Source organism: Simochromis diagramma, unplaced genomic scaffold (genome assembly GCF_900408965.1).
Source record: "Simochromis diagramma unplaced genomic scaffold, fSimDia1.1 OVJJ01000433.1, whole genome shotgun sequence".
In the NCBI taxonomy this organism is placed as follows: domain Eukaryota; kingdom Metazoa; phylum Chordata; class Actinopteri; order Cichliformes; family Cichlidae; genus Simochromis; species Simochromis diagramma.
In genome coordinates, this window is record NW_024387031.1 from 379,944 (window position 1) to 399,422 (window position 19,479).

The 19,479-nt window shown below is 42.8% G+C and overlaps 5 protein-coding genes across 5 annotated transcripts; 4 read left to right on the forward strand and 1 right to left on the reverse strand.

Annotated features, from left to right (window-relative positions):
• Nucleotides 1-5,491: 5,491 nt before the first annotated feature.
• LOC120740623 (histone H4) lies at nucleotides 5,492-5,881 on the forward strand. The gene has a single exon (XM_040043092.1). It carries the CDS (start codon nucleotides 5,542-5,544, stop codon nucleotides 5,851-5,853), a length of 312 nt encoding a protein of 103 aa, XP_039899026.1. The 5' UTR covers nucleotides 5,492-5,541; the 3' UTR covers nucleotides 5,854-5,881.
• A 2,735-nt stretch (nucleotides 5,882-8,616) lies between these two features.
• Nucleotides 8,617-9,095, reverse strand: LOC120740613 (histone H3). Its single transcript, XM_040043080.1, has one exon. The coding sequence runs from the start codon at nucleotides 9,067-9,069 to the stop codon at nucleotides 8,659-8,661; it is 411 nt and encodes a 136-aa protein (XP_039899014.1). The 5' UTR covers nucleotides 9,070-9,095; the 3' UTR covers nucleotides 8,617-8,658.
• A 250-nt stretch (nucleotides 9,096-9,345) lies between these two features.
• On the forward strand, nucleotides 9,346-9,800 carry LOC120740617 (histone H2A-like). Its single transcript, XM_040043083.1, has one exon. The coding sequence runs from the start codon at nucleotides 9,390-9,392 to the stop codon at nucleotides 9,774-9,776; it is 387 nt and encodes a 128-aa protein (XP_039899017.1). The 5' UTR covers nucleotides 9,346-9,389; the 3' UTR covers nucleotides 9,777-9,800.
• A 6,537-nt stretch (nucleotides 9,801-16,337) lies between these two features.
• Nucleotides 16,338-16,808, forward strand: LOC120740621 (histone H2B 1/2-like). Its single transcript, XM_040043089.1, has one exon. It carries the CDS (start codon nucleotides 16,378-16,380, stop codon nucleotides 16,750-16,752), a length of 375 nt encoding a protein of 124 aa, XP_039899023.1. The 5' UTR covers nucleotides 16,338-16,377; the 3' UTR covers nucleotides 16,753-16,808.
• Nucleotides 16,809-18,636: 1,828 nt separating this feature from the next.
• On the forward strand, nucleotides 18,637-19,477 carry LOC120740603 (histone H1-like). Its single transcript, XM_040043068.1, has one exon. The coding sequence runs from the start codon at nucleotides 18,689-18,691 to the stop codon at nucleotides 19,322-19,324; it is 636 nt and encodes a 211-aa protein (XP_039899002.1). The 5' UTR covers nucleotides 18,637-18,688; the 3' UTR covers nucleotides 19,325-19,477.
• The last annotated feature ends 2 nt before the right edge of the window (nucleotides 19,478-19,479 follow it).

The following is a 19,479-nucleotide window of genomic DNA, read 5'->3' on the forward strand; positions in this document are numbered from 1 at the left end:
TGACTTTTCATTCTTTAACAAAAACGATCTGTTATTAAAACAAATACTGTTCTACAGGAAGTTTCAAAATCTGCTGTGATGCAACAGGACTGAAGCAATAACCATCCTTCTCTCTTTGTATAAGCAGCTTTGAACTGGTTTTGTCTGCTGAGCTGATCGTGAATGATCAACTCTTCCAAACTATTTTATTATTCAAACAAAACAAAAATGCTGATGTCACGTCAAAGGAGAGAGAGAGAGACCTGATGAAACAGCTGGCTGAAGAAAACAAACCACCAACTAAAGAAGAGGAGACAACAGCAGCATGTATGTGCTTTGTCATATATTTGACTCTATTTCTACTTCCTGCTGCTTTATTTATGTCGAGGGCGTAGATTTGGTTTTGGCATTGGTGGGGACGAATGATTCAACCACCGAACCCTGCCCTGTTTCTTTTTTTTTCCTTTTTGTCTTTGTTTCTTGATAAAAAAGGAGAAATATACTTCCCTGCATATGCTATTATACATGCTTTTAAACCATTTAAACTTAAAATACATAGTTTTGTTAAATTTGTTAAATTACCATTAAACAAATGACTGACTAAGTATTTTAGGCTTTAGTTTACTTCAGCCATATTCCATATAAATCAGGTATCATACAAACATAAAAATAGCTTCAAATACAGTCATGACAATAAATACTGGGATGATGATAATAAATACTAGTTAATCTATAGCACCAAATCATCAGTCAGTCACCTGTGACCTCGCCTCTTCACCTCTGTCCGAGCTACAACATGGCAGAGCTGCCTCTGTCACCTGATGAATAACAGTGAGCCATTCCACATACATGCAGTCACACATGTGCTTCAAATACAGTCATGAACCACCAAGTCATCATCCAATTTCACCTGTGATCTTGTGTCACCATTACTCTTTGAGCTTTGTGTTGGTTCTTCTGTCACCTGACAAATAGGACATACATGACAATAAGAATAAAATGTGAAGCTGCTTCAGTGTTTCTGTCACTTTGTGCAGATCTTGACTGCATTTTTACAACAATTTGTGCAAACTGCACTACAAGGTGGAATATTTGCGCAATCATGACTACCTCATGATATTTTGTCTCAAAAATGAACCCTATGAATATGTCAGTACCATTAGGATGAAATTATTGTGTCACCAACATTTTAACGTTAGACACATACTTTTAACAGCCTCTGTAAACTAATATCCTGGCTTGCTCAAAGCTGCCGTTTTCTCTGACAGTTTCAATCAAGATTAGAAATGCTGCTCTGAGATTGAGAGAACTAATAGTGCTGCCTGTTGTGCAGTTAGTTTCCAAAACACGTTATTCATGGTTACATACAATTTCAGACTGATGTGGGCCAAAGCCTAGCATAGCCTGTAACGTTATTATGAAGGACACATTTTATGAGTGAACTTGGCTTTAAGTGACTTACAGGTTTCTTTGAAAAATACTTTCTTATATCTAGATTCTTCCTTTTTGCTGCCGTCCTCCTCTCCTCCTCGCAGCGCAGGCTTGCCGCTGCTAAAACTAAACAGAGCTCCCTGAAAGGCACAGCCAATCACATTGGCCATATTTGTCACATGAGTAGGACTCCAGTAGAGAACGTAATTTAACTCTTTCTGCACCGCTGGGTGAATGAGATGCTGACAGATGTTTTTTTTTTTTTCTGTCGGGTTTGTTTTTCTTTACTCGAAGATATCAAATTATTGGTGGGGACACGTCCCTTCCTTCCATGCCAAATCTACGCCCTTGATTTATGTCTTCTTTATTTTTATGTCACGTTTGTTAAAAACATCTTTGATAAAAGCAGGTTCATCCATATTACTGCTGTTTTTATAATCACAATACTTTATTAATGCCTGAGGAATTTTATTATAGTTTTGATCTGTTTGTCTCCTGATGTCTCTTTTGTTTTATCTAGCCTCAAGTTTTCTCTTCTCGTTGCCTGTCCTCTTGTTTCTAGTTTCCTGTGGTAGGACCTGTCTTTGACCTCAGTCTTGTCTCCGTGTTAATTAGTCCGTATCCTCGGTCATGTTGTTTTTTCGCCTATTTCCTTTTCAGGTCTGTGTTTCTCTCATTCTCTCTGTTCTCTGTATTTAGTCAATCTGTGTCTCTGTGTGCGTTTTGTGCCACCGGGCCCTCTGACCACCACCAGTAGGCAAACATGGGGTTAATATCTTGCCCAAGGATATTTGGCATGCAGCCAGGAGGCAGCCTGGGATCGAACCACCGACCTTCTGATTAGTGGCTGACCTGCTCTGCCACCTGAGCTACAGCCACCCAAAGAGCAAAGAGCAGCAGCACATGTGTGTGGCTTTAATTGGCAGGGACGGTAACTAGGGGTGGGTTTTTATAATCGATTTATCGATTAAAATAGATTCCGGCTTGGATAACATGAAATCGATTCATTAAAATCCTGAATCGATTTTTTAATATAAATTTATTTTGCCCGAAATGCCAGAATCTCAGGTGAAATCTCACAAAATTTCAACAACCACCAAACAGCTAAGACAGTAAATGAGAGCAGGTACACGGCTTCTGCACAAAGACTTAAACACACAGCGCGGACCCGCGGATCAGAATCAGTGAGATGTCGCCTTTCTCACCTGACAGCACGGACACGGTCGGGGTTGAAAGCCGACAGCTCGCTGATTCTGATCTGTCGGTGGGTCCGTGCTTTGTGTTTACGCCCTTTTTGGGCTGATTCTAAAGCTGTTAGTTTTATCTCTCTCCAAACAATATTGACCGAACCAGCAGCAAAAGAACAGCCAAACTACGCTTCACATAAACATTGTCATGAATTCTCTGACTTTTGCTGTTTTGCTTCCACCACAATAAAATCACACGTCATGCACAGCTCTCTCTCTCTCTGTACTTCAAGAACAGTTTCCTGTCTAAAAATCTGTTTTCTACATTATTCGCTTGCTTATTACGCACAAGTCTACCGTTGTTTACAGCGCTCTCGGTCGCTGTTTTCTTTCGGTTGACATACTTCCGAAAAGAAAACCTAATTTCTGCCGTTCAATACTGAACAAATCTAAACTTTCTACAATTATGCAAAATGCAAAGCGCTCAGCTGTGTCTGTAATAAAACCGCTGTAACATCAGAGGTAACGTTTATATGTTGATTAATGGTTTTCTTTTGTTTTTGATGTACTGCAGAATATTTTTATAAAATCCCAGGCCAGGAAAAACCACCTCCATGTTTTTCTGTGTTTTATCTTCAGCTACTTTGACACAAAGGCATCTGCTGTGACGCTTACACCTTTGATAAAGTCAGCTTTGTTTTTATAGATACAAAAATATGTAAATGTACTGATCTGAATTAAAATATTTCTGACTGTCAAAATTTCCCAGATTCAAATCGAATTGAATCAAATCGAATCGAATTGATTTGATTCGGGACCTTGTGAATCTGAATTGAATCGATTCTAGAAATCAGTGACGATGCCCTAACTGTAAAACCACCCTGTACCTGCTTACCCTTACTGTATATTTATTCAAGAGTAAGACAGGAGCCCACACAACAAGTCTGTGGTGTGTTTCATCAAGAATGAGTAGGAAATGAACTCCCCGTGTGTGCAAACTTTTTATGAGGTGTGTCAAATGAGCCAGAGACCAGGTTTGTGTTTCACTTAGCTGATTTTAAAACCTCCTCTCAGGCTCACTGCTATATAAAAACAAAGATTACTTTCTGGATTTAACTATCATCATGGTTCATGGAGAAATCTTGTGTTGAGTTCAGGGGTGTTTTAGCCCAAAATGAATTAAAGCACCCCAAAAGATTTCTTACTTTTTTGACAATATTTGGTACAGTATATTGTCTTTTTTGTGTGTGTGATACACTGCAAAAATATAGAAAGCATACAGTACTTGGTTGAGATGTAATATTTTAACAACAAAAGTATAGATACCTGGTGCCCTTGGATGGTTGGTGTATTCCAACCCACCTCTGGCGCTGGTGCCCTACCCTCAATTTTAAATGCATATAGACACTGAGGGTTTTCGGGAGGAGCCGTGCTGCTCTCTGGCTCTACACCCGTTACATCAGTAAGTCTAAGGCCGATTAAAGCCCAACTTAGGCATTCATTAAGTGAATCCACAACTCACTGTTACTTTAACACAGGACACTTTATTAAAGTGGATGAAACAGAAATACACAAAACAACACTGCGGGACAGTCAATCAGTGAACTTGATTATGAATGCAATGCGAGGGGCTTTACAAAATCAACTGTGTACAAAAAGTCAAAAGTGCCTGTCAGCTATGCCATTGTGAACAAAAGACTTAACTCTTCCACTCACTTTTGCTGTTAGGAAATTAATCTGAAGGGTTGCTTGATGGACTCCTAAATTTACATCTCATTTAAAAGAAGATATAAAAGAAAACAGGAGCGGCTAAAACTACCGCCATCTACTGGCCTTTGGCGGAAATGAGGAACAGCATGACTGTGACTGCGGGTGGAGTAGCTCTGGTTGTCCCCATCGCTGTACTGTACACTGAATAAATACACTTGTAGATTTCTCAGAAATAAAATGACATGTGAAGAAGAGCTTATAGTGCTCACCCTGGTGAAGCAAATATTTGGCTTCACATTACAATTCTGACTGTAAAGGACAGGCTTACAAATACAATAAATAAACGGGATTTGTTTTTGTACTTTTAGCCTTTAGTTTCATGTTTAATATTAATAATACATTTTAATTTAGCTTGAAAAGTTATGCTAGTGTAACATAGTTAAATAGATTTGAAGTTAAATCCCACTAAATGGGACATTGGCGCCACCTACTGTTGAAAAAGTCACCCTGCAATATTCACAAAGGGCAGAGGATTCCAGGTAATCCTCAGAATAATGGAGGATTCCTGCGAGGTAAGGGATGCGCAAATGTCGTGTGGAGGAAAAATCATATCGCAGGCTGTTAAAGTAATACAGTCTGACCCGATTATTTTTGTTGTGTATACATCATTTGTTGCGGGTCATTTCTCCAGTCTTTATGTTGAACTGAGTGCACGTTTATGTGAGATTTATTTATTGGGAGGAGAGGAAACAAAATGGGAGCATAGTTAGCTAACTCTGTTGTTGCTTTCCCGTTTAGATTTTGTGCTGATTGCCCACGACATTAAAAAGAGAGCATTCTAACTATTGCCTTTTTGTTGTGAATGCAGACCAGAGAAGACACTACACAGAGGCCACACTAGACTCTGGGTAAAACGTTAAGAGGGTGTCTGGTTTTTGTTACTAATGTGGACACTTGGGTTTAGTTTCAATTGATTAATTATGTGAAATAAAAATATGAACTCGACTCGGGCATTGTGGGTGCAATTTGGTGAGAGCCTCCCTTTGGTTAGACTTAATTTGTCATTTAAAAAAAAGACACGATTTCCATATAGAGAATAGAAGAGAGGGTGGAGCCACTGAGCTCCGAGCCGCCCGGCTGTTTTCCTTTTACGTCCGCTGAGCACACATAAAAAGACTGCTCCGTCGGGTTGCGATTCATTCGACTTTGTGCGTATAAAAAAGAAGCTGTAACCATGAGTGGACGAGGCAAGGGTGGCAAAGGACTCGGCAAGGGAGGCGCCAAGCGTCACCGTAAAGTTCTCCGTGATAACATCCAGGGTATCACCAAACCCGCTATCCGTCGTCTGGCTCGCCGTGGCGGAGTGAAGCGTATCTCCGGTCTGATCTACGAGGAGACTCGCGGTGTGCTCAAGGTGTTCCTGGAGAACGTCATCCGTGATGCCGTCACCTACACCGAGCACGCAAAGAGGAAGACTGTGACCGCCATGGATGTGGTGTACGCTCTGAAGAGGCAGGGCCGCACTTTGTACGGCTTTGGCGGTTAAACTTATTCGCCCTAATCCATCAAACGGCTCTTTTAAGAGCCACCCACTTTCACTTTGAGTTTTGTTCCGTTGCCTACATATTGTAACGGACTGGGTTACAAGTCAGTTGACTGTTGTGTTATCAGTCTTTTGTGTTCAGAATTGCCAATTACTTATGGCATAGTTGGACCACATCCGCAGCATGGTGATTTACAGAGTGTCCTTGAATGTGCAGTAGTCGACAGGCCGGTTAGCCTGTCAATCACATCAGCTACCAATGACAAAGTCTGGAGGAGAGCAGGTGTGTGGTTGGCTGACAGTGTTCGGGGGCGGGGATTAGAGTGGTTTGTGTGTGGCGGAAGAGAGAAGAGTGTCGGGGGTTGTGCTGTTGCTGTAAAGCGCACTTTCCCCCCGTTGTTTTGGCGTTGGCTACGGCCCACATTAGCCCGTGTTACTATTCTGAATAAACACCGGTAACCGGAACGCTGATCGTCTGTCGAGAGACGCTACAATATTATATTGACTCTCCGTTTTGCTGTAAGATTCAGCTGTAATGCGTGCTTTTCTTCACAACGTTACAATAACTGTCATGACATGTCATTTGCACCAGAACCTCTCGCCATAAGAACAGTTTCTTCCCCTCTGCTGTTGGACACATGAACAATAACCGTATGACTGTTCCCACCCCTAACACATGACCCTACGCTGTGTTCACTGCATGATTCCATGTTTTGGCACTGATCACCACCTGCACTCATGTATATATCTTTCTACATAGCACTCTTAATTCTTATTACTACTTTTATTTTTTCATGTCTATTTAAGTGCTATTTATGACAGTATGTTTGCACTGAAGCACCGCAGCAATTTCCTAATGTTGTAAACCTGCTCAACATTTGGCAATAAACCCCTTTCTGATTCTGATGACCACAAACTGAACTTCACAGGTTACAGGCCTATTCAATACCGCAGTTTATTAATACTCACTGAACAGTCATAGACCAAACAAAAGAAAAATAAATTTCACTTATTCATCAGTTTATTTGTAAATGTCTTTCTGCCATAAATCTGCTTGATGCAGAAGTGCTTGCTTAGTAGATTCTTTTTTTTTTTTTTTTTTAGGTAACTAACCCACCGTTGATCTAGTAAAAGGTGGACATGAGTGGCTGAAACCCAATGAAGCTTCTTAAACCTCTTCCTGATGTGTGCCTGAAATATCATCTTCACCAATCATATCAATATAACAGTTTTGATGTGATCTTCCTTTCTGAAAGGCTTACACTCACAATCCTGACATAACCTTCATACAAGCAACATTGTCTAACATATGTTTTAGTACGCAGATTTTATGCACTTGAAATGCAACATGTCTGTTTAAACTGCAAACAAAGTATCAAAGGCAACTGTAAATGATCTGTGATGAAACGACCCACATCGCAAACAAGAAGTTTTGCCAGGTTATCTACATTTAGTTGACGTGCTTCCAGGTATAAATAATAATAATAACTTTAAAAAGCTCCTTTGAAGGAGTGGATCAGAATTACAGAAAATACACCACCACTAGTGTTTGCATGGAGCTCACAGCTGTGGTTCGCTTTCGGTCTAAATGAATCTTAGACCTAAATGAGAGTTTGTAGTGATTTACAATTATAAGTCTGAACCTCTTTAATCTGTTCAACTGTCTTGTTTTTAAGTTTTAATGCAAGTACTTTAAGGAACAAACAATGAGACAATGTTTATGCTGTCTGACAGCATAAACTCGGACAGCACTGAGCAGCTCCTTTAGTGGCAGGCTGCAGCACCCACGATGTGGGACAGAGAGATTACTCAGGTCTTTCCTCCCCACTGCTGTCAGACTCTACAACAAAGACTTGCAGCTGATCAAACACACACATCCACAGAAGTGCAATAAGACTGCTATATGTGCAATTCTTTTATTCTGACGAAGTTGTACTTTTCTATTTTCTTACTCAGTTTATAGCATTTGTATTCTATTGCATACCAGTGTTTTCTAATTTCTGCTACATAACTTTGCGCTTTTGCTGTAACGAAACAAATTTCCCACCTGTGGGACTAATCAAGGTCATCTTATCTTATGCACTTACGACACAGATCTCTGGTTTCAAAGCAAGTTTCTAAAAAGAAAAGTCTGGGTAATAACTTCACATTTTTATTCATGTACTAAAACAACTAAATGTGTTGCACACACTGAGACTAACAGGGCTGTCCCACTTCAGTTCTAGTGTGAACATGAGTTTGACACCTATGGATTAAAGATTTAGTGTCGTTACTTTAACCAAGTGTACTCTCAGAGGTGAGTGGCTCTTACAAGAGCCGGTAGTTGGTTGAGGAAAGTGGCTGGATTTTATTCAGCTTTCTCATTCTTCTTGGCCTGGATGTTGTCGGCCCAGCAACAGACATGGACTACTGTTGCCCACACAACTCAATGTGAAGGGGCCACACACATGCCTGCTCCTCTCATTAACTGAGATAAACTGCTGGCATATTTGTTTTCCATCTATGAACAGAATCAACTTTTTGGAGATTTACTTTCCTGAATGACTGAGAATGCATGAAGACAAACAGGTCCGTGAAAGGCCCAGCCAATGACACTGGCCATAGTGAGGCAATTCTGAAAATAAAGTCAGTGAATTCCACGTTGATGCAAACTGTAATTTCTGGTATAGAAACAGCATTAAGATTGAAGTGAGCATAAGACTTATTTTATAAAAAGAATACTAATAAAAAGAATAAAGGAGCGAGCTCTTGGTGTGAGTGAGTGAGGTGGCTCTGAAAAGAGCCGTTGTTGGTAGGAGAGCGTGCAGCTTAAGCTCTCTCTCCGCGGATGCGGCGAGCCAGCTGGATGTCTTTGGGCATGATGGTGACCCTCTTGGCGTGGATGGCGCACAGGTTGGTGTCCTCGAAGAGTCCGACCAGGTAAGCCTCGCTGGCCTCCTGCAGAGCCATGACAGCAGAGCTCTGGAAGCGCAGGTCGGTCTTGAAGTCCTGAGCGATCTCGCGGACCAGGCGCTGGAAGGGCAGTTTGCGGATCAGCAGCTCGGTGGATTTCTGGTAACGGCGGATCTCGCGCAGAGCCACGGTACCAGGCCTATAACGGTGAGGCTTCTTGACACCTCCGGTGGCCGGGGCGCTCTTACGAGCGGCCTTGGTGGCCAGCTGCTTCCTGGGGGCTTTGCCGCCAGTGGACTTGCGAGCAGTCTGCTTAGTTCTTGCCATTCTTCCTCACTTTTCTTGTGATACGAGCAGAAAATGTAGCTAACAGAGGAGACTCGCTGCTCTTATATTGTGTGACTGGCTGTGACGCGGTGCCGCTCCGGCTCGTGATTGGTGACGGGCTCCACGTGGAGCATCGCCCCGCCTCGGTGTGTGCTGCTCATTGGAGAAAAGTGCATTGATGTTGCGCGCTGCCGCAAGCCTCTCTGCGATTGGTGCGTGACGAAGCTGCGCGCGCTCTGCGGAAATATAAGCGAGGCTTTGAGCTGATCGGGCCACATTTTCTCTTAGTCTCGATACTTCGAATTAAAGAACCTGTCAAAATGAGTGGACGCGGAAAGACCGGAGGCAAAGCCAGAGCTAAGGCCAAGACCCGCTCATCCCGTGCCGGGCTTCAGTTCCCCGTGGGTCGTGTCCACAGACTGCTGCGCAAAGGTAACTATGCCGAGCGTGTAGGAGCCGGCGCTCCCGTTTACCTGGCAGCTGTGCTCGAGTACCTGACAGCTGAGATCCTGGAGCTGGCTGGCAACGCAGCCCGCGACAACAAGAAGACTCGTATCATCCCACGTCACTTGCAGCTGGCTGTGCGCAACGACGAGGAGCTCAACAAGCTCCTGGGGGGAGTCACCATCGCTCAGGGTGGTGTGCTGCCCAACATCCAGGCTGTGCTGCTGCCCAAGAAGACCGAGAAGCCCGCCAAGGCCAAGTAAACGCAAAGCGCTCGGCTTCACCAACAACAAAGGCTCTTTTAAGAGCCACACACTTCTCTCTGAGCAAACATCCTTCTTGCTCTTACTCTGTCTGTAACATTTTCTGTATTGGGAAATGTAGATTATGCATCTTCATTTACTTTCAAATGGACATTTATTCATGTCATCTTAAAGAATCAGGGACTGAAAGCCACCTTCAAATTAAAAATACTTTCATTAACTCCAAACCTCTGTGTGTTTTTTGTCAATGAAACTTAATTTAGGTCTTCATATAAAACTAAAGCAAAAAGCTCTGCCTCCTGTGTTGTGGTGTGGGGTCATATTCACCTCATTGCTCATCTTACTAATTAAGAGTGTAAATGCTGTTAAAATGTTCTGTGTGGATTTCATGATGTAGATGACTGATTTATAATAAGTTACATAATTTCATAAATATATATAGTTTGCGTTGAAATGTCTTTATTTGAAATGTACATGTGTAAGGTGAGAGCTAGTGTCTCGTGAGAATACCCTTAACGAGAGCACACGAGACCTTTCATGGACTGCGAGGGAGCAGATGTCTCTCATGAAGCGATTTAAGCTAAAGGTTTACTAAAAGAAAGGGCAATACAAGGACTTAAGGACCTCTTTTCTGGACAAGCAGCCAACGAGGTATTTGTCATTTGAGAAATGTTTTTTTTTATTTGTGTTTGGACTTAATATGTGTACTGTAAAGTTGCTAATTGGTTTGTACTGTTCGCTCGTGACCAGTTCTCACGGCGTATCGGCGTACTGGTGAAGCTGAGGAGAGAAGGCCCAAGTAATAAACGCCAGTTTCAAAGAACCGACCTGTGTCTGTGTTGTCGTGAAGAGAGCTACAAAGAGTAAATTGGATGTCACTAATTATTAGCTTCATAACTGACTGTGGACACTCATCATGGTTCACTCGCTTTATAATTAAAACAGTTTCTAAGCTCATGGAAACAGACAACACACAGTTCAAACCTTGTTAAACACAATAGGAAAATATAACAACGTGAGGTGGAGAGGGACAGGTGGAGGAAAATGTGCAGCTGTTTGCGACGTGTTCAGCACTGCTGCTGAATTTGGGACATTTTGTCAAGGCACTTACATCTACGCTTAGGGTTTTGTGTCTATTGTGAGTAGAATAAAACAATTCGAAGAATAGAATGTGTTTAGGTTTACTTGGATAATAGGGGGCAGCTAGAAGTACAGCTAGAAGAAGGAAAATCTACAGTCTGACTTCATTCACTCATTAAAATATCTAAAGACACAAAGAAAGACTGCAGAAATATCAAAGCAAAGTTGTATCCAGACAAACAATAGTATCATTATATTTAAGAATAATTAGACTATTAATGTTTGTTTAAGACACTGATATGTTTTACAGTTTACAGTTCAAGAGTATTAATGCAGGAATCCACTAAGTGGAGTCAAAAAGAAACTATTTACTGCTGCTGGCTGTTTTTCACTGACATTCTGCAGCCATGAAGTAACAGTGTACTGTCACGTACCAACTGGCTATGCTCAGCTTTTTAAAGCTCTTCCTTAGTGTGATTGTCATCTTAAACAACCTGCTCATCGACATGCCTGAGGCGTTTATGATTCATACTGGTTGTACTCGTCCCAATAGCCCCTTGGAATATTCCAACAATCAAAGGCATGTGCTGCCTTTGATTTCCTTTCTTCTCTTAAAGAATTTACAACACTTTTATAATGCAGTTGTTATTAAAATAACTGAGAATAGATTTCACATTTATGAATGTATTTTTAACTGATATCATTAATAAAGGCCAGAGATTCCCTACATCTTTTAAAAGACAAAGTCATTTTGTGCAAGAGTTTCCAGCAGGTCAACAGCGCAATAGTGAGCAAAGCAGTGTAAACTTGTGGAAACAGAAAGGAACTACATCGATATCTATTGTAAGTAATGCATGTAGGTGTATGCTCCATCTTCGAAACAAGAAAGGCATCTGGGATCTCCAGAAATGAATCAACACAAACGATGGTGGGGACATTTTCTCTCTAAGAATACTGCAGCATGGTGGGAGCAGCTACATGTAATCTCCCAGCATGCTCCAGGACAGCTGAAGGAGAGTGTGTCCTGGTCCATCATATTTGTTCTGGTTATATTTGTGTTTAAGTTGTGTTACTGGTTTCGACTGCAGAGGTCACAGACAGAGGAGAGAATTTCACAGAGTAAAACCAGAAATGATGTCACACTCAGACACTTTCACAGTGTTCACAAACAAACATTTCTTTTTATTTTTCTATACTTAAAGAAAATGTTTGATTACTTCCTCCCTTTACTTGGTGTGAATCAAAGCTGTTCGTGTTTTCATTAACTTGTTTTTTGTGTTTCTGATCAGTCGTTCATTTCTAACCAGCAGCTTCTTCCTCATCTGAGTCTTTCACACTGGCTGTTTCTCAAGTACACAAGTCCGTACTCGCCGAGAACGCAAGCACGGACTCGCAATTTCTACAATTGTAACACCAGCGTACTTGATGATGTCACAGGTCCAGAGTTTTTACTGTCGTCCCCTCTTAATTTAACTGTGATTAATATGTTATGAAGCTTAACTTTAATCTCAGCCAAACCGATTTACTCAGGACAGTGGTGATGCAAATCTGAAGGCTAGAGTGTCCAATTTCACAGCCGTTTACTTCCGGTATACCTGACCTTCTGAGGTCCGAGTCCTCAGGAGGATGCGGCCCTTTTGGACACGACTCACAAGTACATACAAGTACGCATACTGAGACAGGCCCACTGTTTGTACCTGTTCTGTTTGTTTCCATTTATTTCCATAGCAATTCACAGTGAATTAAATAAAGCACTTTATAACTCTGTAAATAGAAATGTGATGAGGGACGACGCGACACGGAACAGAGGGAGATTCTGGCATGAATACACAGAAGGTAATGAGGGACAAGGGAACATACGGGGAGGACAGCTGAGGACAATTACACATAACAAGACAGGGAGGACACAGAACTGCAAAATACTGACCAAGATGGGGACCTTAAATGTAACACAGGGAGGACACAGAGACGACAGGAGGGGGCACAGAGAGCACGGAGAGAGCGCAGACATAACAGGCTGGGGAAACATGATAAACATGATGGAATTAAACACAAGTGAAAAAAGCCACAAGAATTCACAATTAAATAAACGCAGACACATAAATTGAGATAAAGGGCAAAGAAACAAGGGGAAATCTAATCAACTAAACTGAACAGGCAACCTAGGGATTTTAAGAATACAAATGAACTTAAAACAGAATGTCAAAACTCAAAACACCGGGTTAGAAGTCCTGGGACCATGACAAATACAACATATGCAAACCAGAGAATCACAAAAAAAAAAAAAATTACATGAAACTTTTTTGTTTGATAGAAAAGAACAGAAAAACTAACTTATGATTAGTTTCACATTTAGTTCTAAACTCTGACTGCCTGCAGTACTGCACCTGAAGGCCTCCTTTAAATACACACTTCTCAGTCAGTTCCCTCATGTTGAGGAACACCATGTTGTGTTGTGTATGAAGTGTGGAGAGGAGTCCAGCGTTATAATAATCTTGTGACAAGAACTAGTTCTGATGGAGTAAACCATTTTTTTTTTAAATTCTGCTTGCACATTCAGCTTTCTGCTGAAGAAGCTTGGATGCAGGGAAGGATGAAGGCAACTTCAGTTATTGAGTATCCTAATCTTTCTCTTTTACTGCAGCTTTATTTACAGTGTTTATGAAAGGCATTCAGAGGTTTTGGAGTGAGTCTACCTTGATGTGCAACTAAATTCCTTTTATAGAGAATAAATATGCTGATGCTGAGTGGCTGCTGTTCTTCAGCTCGTAGAAACCATCATACACTTGCTGTCATACACTACACACCTATGCTTATTTGTTTATACTGGTTTTCTTTGTCATGGATTCTAAGTAAACTGAGAATCAGCTGATCTAACCTCTGACCTACATCTCACCCAAGTTACCCACATTCAATTTTTAGCTGCCAAAACACTAGATATCTATCTGTAAGAATTTACATTTTACTATTTTAAACTTGTGTTTCCAATGTTCACTTTCTGGTGGGCTAAAGGAGATGTGAACACAAGTATGAAAATGAGGAAGTTGGACTTCTGCTGAATGATCATCATTACAACTGTCAGAGACATGCACACACAAAACTGAAACCCTACAGAGCTTCAGTCTATATCAGAATGAAGTATTGACTCTAAGAAATGCACTAGAGACTGGAAGCAAGAATTTGACCTTTTGATATTTTTTTGAGTCAGTGTATAAATATAGGCGATACAATTGGATCTCTTAGTCTGAGTCTGTGTTATAAAGGATTAAATTATAAATATAATCCACAGTTTAACTTTGTTTGTTAAACTGTGGATTTTCAGTGGTCCAGGGTAAAAAGGGAAGAGAGTACAAACATGCTCCACTCGTTCGCTCCTCTCTCATTTGTCTTCAGCACTCTCACCCACTCCACTCCACTCCACGCCATGCTGCCAGAGAAACAGATCAAGTAAAAAGGACAGGTCCAGGAGTTTATGCACAGGAAAAACGTGGTTAAAACAAATTGAGAAATCACGCAAGAAACAGATTATCAGAGTTGTACTGACAAGTATGACTCAATGATCCAGCGAAGACGCCTTCTGAGCCCTCAGCTTAAATAGCAGCCCAGGAGTCAAGGTAATCAGGCAGATTCACAGCGGGTGCGTGGGCCAAGGGTGGGAGCCCAGCTTAGCTCTGCCAAGGGAGTTCAGAGAGAGGCAAACTCAAAACAACATGTGGCCTGGAAACTAGGCCAACCAGGGAGACGCAGAGACCATGACAGGAAAGAGGTCATCCAAGAAATCCAAACTCTTGATGTGATGATTACACGATGGTGAGCGAAGTAACAACTACAGAGCGTATGTTGGCACCTTTATCAGTCAGCTCTGCGCTGATGTCAAACTTTGTCTCACCAACTTTGTCCCTTAACCACAAAAGCTTTTTAGCTGTCCACCTAAACATCGTAGGCTAAATGTGGCGCAGAACACAAACTGAATAAAACATGAAGTTCATTGTATAAATTATAGAAAAAGGTGTTATGGAAAATTCTAGTTTATCCTCACATTTACATTTAGGTGGCTAGAACTTCACTGTATGATTTTGTATAACCTTTGCATGCTTAGATGAAGTATGTGTATGTGTCAGTATGACCTTATAAAAACTGCTTAGCTAGGCATAATGATGTTTCACTATGTTATCTGCTAACTGTTTTGCTCAGAAGGATGAAACTCAGGGCCAGCGACAGGAGCTCCCAGGGGAAAGATGGTAGGCGTTGCTCTCTGCCCAGCCACAGCCCATGCACTCAGAAACCTTTTGTAACTAAAAGATACAGAAAGTTGTGTGTGGGGGGTATGAAAGAGGAGCTGAGACATCCCAAGGGCAGAGCGCTCATAACTTAGACCTGTGATGTTTTGATGTGTGTGTTCGCTCTCCTGTATGCATGCAGTAATAAATAGCTTGACCACAGCACTTTTTGTGTTGCAGACTTTATTTTATCTGAAAATTCCACGACAAAGGATTGTGCAAGTTACCTCAGTTTCTAAATCAGATTCACTTCTAGGCTTGACAAACATCAGGATGACGTTGACAACTCCATTAGCCAGAGTTCGCATGAAGGCAGGACCCAAAAGCAGACTGAATAAACTGAATGAAACTATACACACACAATACTGTATTAATCACAGAAGTGATCGGGCAGAATCCAGAGAAATGGGAGAATCCAGAGACCCTGAGAGTATGAGGAAGAAAAGCCCATAAAAACAAAAAATCACGAGCAGCCCACTGGGCAAATGCCCGATGGCCAGCTCAGCCCTGCATCACAATATGAACCACATCAAATTACAACGAAAAAAATATTTTAACTGCTGGAAGCAAATATTAATCTTTTTTATACATAAACCATTTTGGTAACACTTACACACACTCGGCTACTAAATGAACGTGTTGTCACACCATAACTATTTCGTTGTTGTGAAAGTGTTGCCAGCATTAACTAATCTAACGGTCATCTACCAATCTAATTCAAGGGTCATGTCTGTGTTCTCCCACAGAAAATGATCCTACACGAACAACATGCTGCTTCAGACACTGATCCTCCCGGTGGAAGTGCACCTTCTTTTTCCTCCTTTTTAAGATTTTTAATGTTAATTTAAATTCAAAATCAACGGCTAAAAAAATATATGAACACCAGATAATAAAAAAGTGAATGGCTCAGTCTCATGTGTGCTGTAGTGAGACATTGAACTTAACTAAAACTGTGCAGAGCCAAAGCGATTTGCTTAGTTGGAAATACATTTACTGCTCATTTAGAACAAATGACTGTCTCAGCAAACGAGGACACAATCACACAGCCCACTGTCTTTGTTAGATGCGCGCCTGTTTCAGCATAGTTCACAAACTCCCTCCAACACAACGTCCGGCCCACTGTGCGGCTCCACCAATGAGATCCGAGGGCCCGCGCAGGGGTATTAGCATACAGCCTGTATAAAAAGCGCTGCTCTCAGTCACGGAGCTCATTCGTTACTGCAGAGTATCAAGGAGAGAAAATGCCTGAACCCGCCAAGTCCGCGCCCAAGAAGGGCTCCAAGAAAGCCGTGACCAAGACTGCCGGCAAGGGCGGCAAGAAGAAGAGAAAGACCAGGAAGGAGAGCTACGCTATCTACGTGTACAAGGTGCTGAAGCAGGTCCACCCCGACACCGGGATCTCTTCCAAGGCCATGAGCATTATGAACTCGTTTGTTAACGACATCTTCGAGCGCATCGCTGCCGAGGCATCTCGCCTGGCCCACTACAACAAACGCTCCACCATCACCTCCAGGGAGATCCAGACCGCAGTGCGCCTGCTCCTCCCCGGTGAGCTGGCCAAGCACGCCGTGTCTGAGGGCACAAAGGCCGTCACAAAGTACACGAGCTCAAAGTAAACTGGCTATCAGACGTCAACACAACGGCTCTTTTCAGAGCCACACACTAAACTAACGAGCATAATTTCCTGTAACACTCGGTAGTTAAAATGTCGCCAAATACTTGAATCGCGGATATGGACCTTTGTGTCACTGGGTGGTATTAATCCGTTGCATTGACCGTGACTAAAATGTTTTGCAGTTTTCAGATTGTGGAAAGACAAACAAGCTACAAACAGAATTAATGCGACTTTGTATTTGACACTTGTGTTACAGTTCCAAGCACACTTTCTCTATTGTTCCTGATATGCAAAATTGAGTAATTACACTGAAATGCTGTGGCACTGATAAATTGTTAACATTGATGTTGCAGCTTTCTATTGCACGGTCTGTATAGTTTTAATCGTCTGTATTTGTTTTGTTGCAGTTTCTCCATACGTGCAATTTTTGTGGTCCTGTTTCAGTTACATGCAGCATCATGCTCTCGCTTCACTGTGTACTCTACTGCACGTGGTGGAAATGACAAACCCACCTGACTTGATGTGCACTTTGACTTTATAAACACACAACTAGACTATGATACATAAAGGGTGGTTTGGACTACTGGAATGCCAAAATTGGCTAATTTGGTGCCAAAATGTATACTAAAAAAGGCATGAATCAGTATCATTACTTAATACACTTTTTGTTGTGTGTGGGTTTTGTTTTTTTGTTTCTTCCCCCCCCCCACTTGTCCCACTGGATGGATGACATCTTTAGCATTTGCCTGTACTTCCTATGCCACAGGCAGGCTCTGCTGTGTCCTTCAAGCTTTCCTATATATGACCAAAGAGGAATTTCCATCAAAGCAATCTTCAATCTAACTGCTGTTAAGCATGTTACTTGTCTTGGACAGAAAATTGTGGTTACACATTTTTCAGTAGGTGGAAGAATCACAGAATCATCCTGAAAGAAGAGCAGAGATATACTGGGCAAAACTAAAGACACTAGATTAAACTGAGGTCGCTATCCAGGACATGAGATGAGCTTTAGTAGTCCCACAGCTGGGAAATTCACCAACATGGGCAGAGCAGGATAAAATAATTACAACAATATTACTATGAATAAAATGATGAAATATGTTTGACTAGTAAAGTCAACAAGTCAAGGTTTAACAGGGAGATAAGCTGGATGTTTTTAGCAGGTATTGAGTATTACACATTGAGATACTCGGTGATCAGTTTGTGGATGTGTGTAGTCACGTGTTCATTCACTGCTGTTGTTTATTGTAGAGTCAGTAACTGTAGAAGGAAACTGAGTCAATGCAGACTAAGATCAGAGCCAAAGTGTGGAAGCGAGCTGCTGTAAGGTCACTAATGAAGCTTCTGTACAACAATGTGAGTGAAACTGTGCTTTGGTTAGAAGCGAGCAGCTGTCACACAAGTCTCGCTGCTCCGTGGGCCTCCAGCAGCATCGGTGTGTTTGCTGGGAGCTCGCAGCGTCACTTTGTCCCACAGCTGCGCTCACCAGATGCTGCTTTTAACTCGGAGTGCGTGAACAAACATGTGTATCAGCAGGAAAAGGCTTTTTACGGAGCTCTGCTGCGGCTCCACCGGTTTTAGCAGAGAAAAGAGTCCAAGAAGCCGCCGAGCAGCGCTGAGCTCCGCACCGAGTCGCCGAGCTTTGGGAGCTCCACGAACCGAGAGCAGAGAGCACGAGAGCCCGACACGAGGCCTGCACGAGGAGACACAAGCCCGCTGTGGACGGCTCCACTGTCGACCTGCAGTGCTGCTCACACACTCACTTTGAGCTCTTTGATCCCGAGACACGAAACACAAAATGAAGCTTTGCGAGACACGCGAGAGCTGCGCGCGCTGCCTTCACTCTCCACGGTTCTCATGGTGCGTTTAAGTGCAGCGTGGCGCTTCCGACTTGCCATCACTGTACCGTGAATCTCGATCAGACGCGAAAGAGGAAAATGTCCGAGGAAGCTCCCGCACCTGCTGCCGTCCCGGCCAAGGCGGCCAAGAAGAAGAAGACGACGACTTCCAAGCCCAAGAAGGTCGGCCCCAGCGTGGGCGAGCTGATTGTGAAAACCGTGGCCGCTTCCAAGGAGCGCAGCGGCGTGTCCGCAGCCGCGCTCAAGAAGGCTCTGGCTGCCGGAGGCTACGATGTGGACAAGAACAAGGCCCGCGTCAAGACCGCCATCAAGAGCCTGGTAGCGAAGGGCACTCTGGTGCAGACTAAGGGCACCGGGGCCTCCGGATCCTTCAAAATGAACAAGGTTACTGAGAGCAAAGCCAAGAAGCCCGCAAAGAAAGCCGCTCCTAAAGCCAAGAAGCCCGCCGCGGCCAAAGCCAAGAAACCGGCAGCAGCAGCTGCCAAGAAGTCGCCCAAGAAGGCAGCAGCTAAGAAGCCCGCAGCCGCTAAGAAGTCGCCCAAGAAGGCCAAGAAGCCCGCAGCGGCGGCCAAGAAAGCGCCCAAAAGCCCCAAGAAAGCAGCAAAGAGCCCCAAGAAGGTGCTCAAGAAGGCTCCCGCACCAAAGAAATCCCCCGCCAAGAAGGCCGCCAAGCCCAAAGTCAAGAAGGCAGCCACAGCAGCCAAGAAGAAGTGAGCTGACACCGCTCTCACACTCAACAACGGCTCTTCTCAGAGCCACCACAGCAACACACAAGAGCTCCTTCCTCTCACTCACTCACCACTCTGTCATTCACAATAATGTCCATGTTATTAAAACACTTTTTCCCTCATTTGTCCTCATTACAATTA

Coding starts and splice junctions, on each gene's coding strand:
- LOC120740623 (XM_040043092.1), top strand. CDS start 5,542: ATGAGTGGACGAGGCAAGGGTGGCAAAGGACTCGGCAAGGGAGGCGCC.
- LOC120740613 (XM_040043080.1), bottom strand. CDS start 9,069: ATGGCAAGAACTAAGCAGACTGCTCGCAAGTCCACTGGCGGCAAAGCC.
- LOC120740617 (XM_040043083.1), top strand. CDS start 9,390: ATGAGTGGACGCGGAAAGACCGGAGGCAAAGCCAGAGCTAAGGCCAAG.
- LOC120740621 (XM_040043089.1), top strand. CDS start 16,378: ATGCCTGAACCCGCCAAGTCCGCGCCCAAGAAGGGCTCCAAGAAAGCC.
- LOC120740603 (XM_040043068.1), top strand. CDS start 18,689: ATGTCCGAGGAAGCTCCCGCACCTGCTGCCGTCCCGGCCAAGGCGGCC.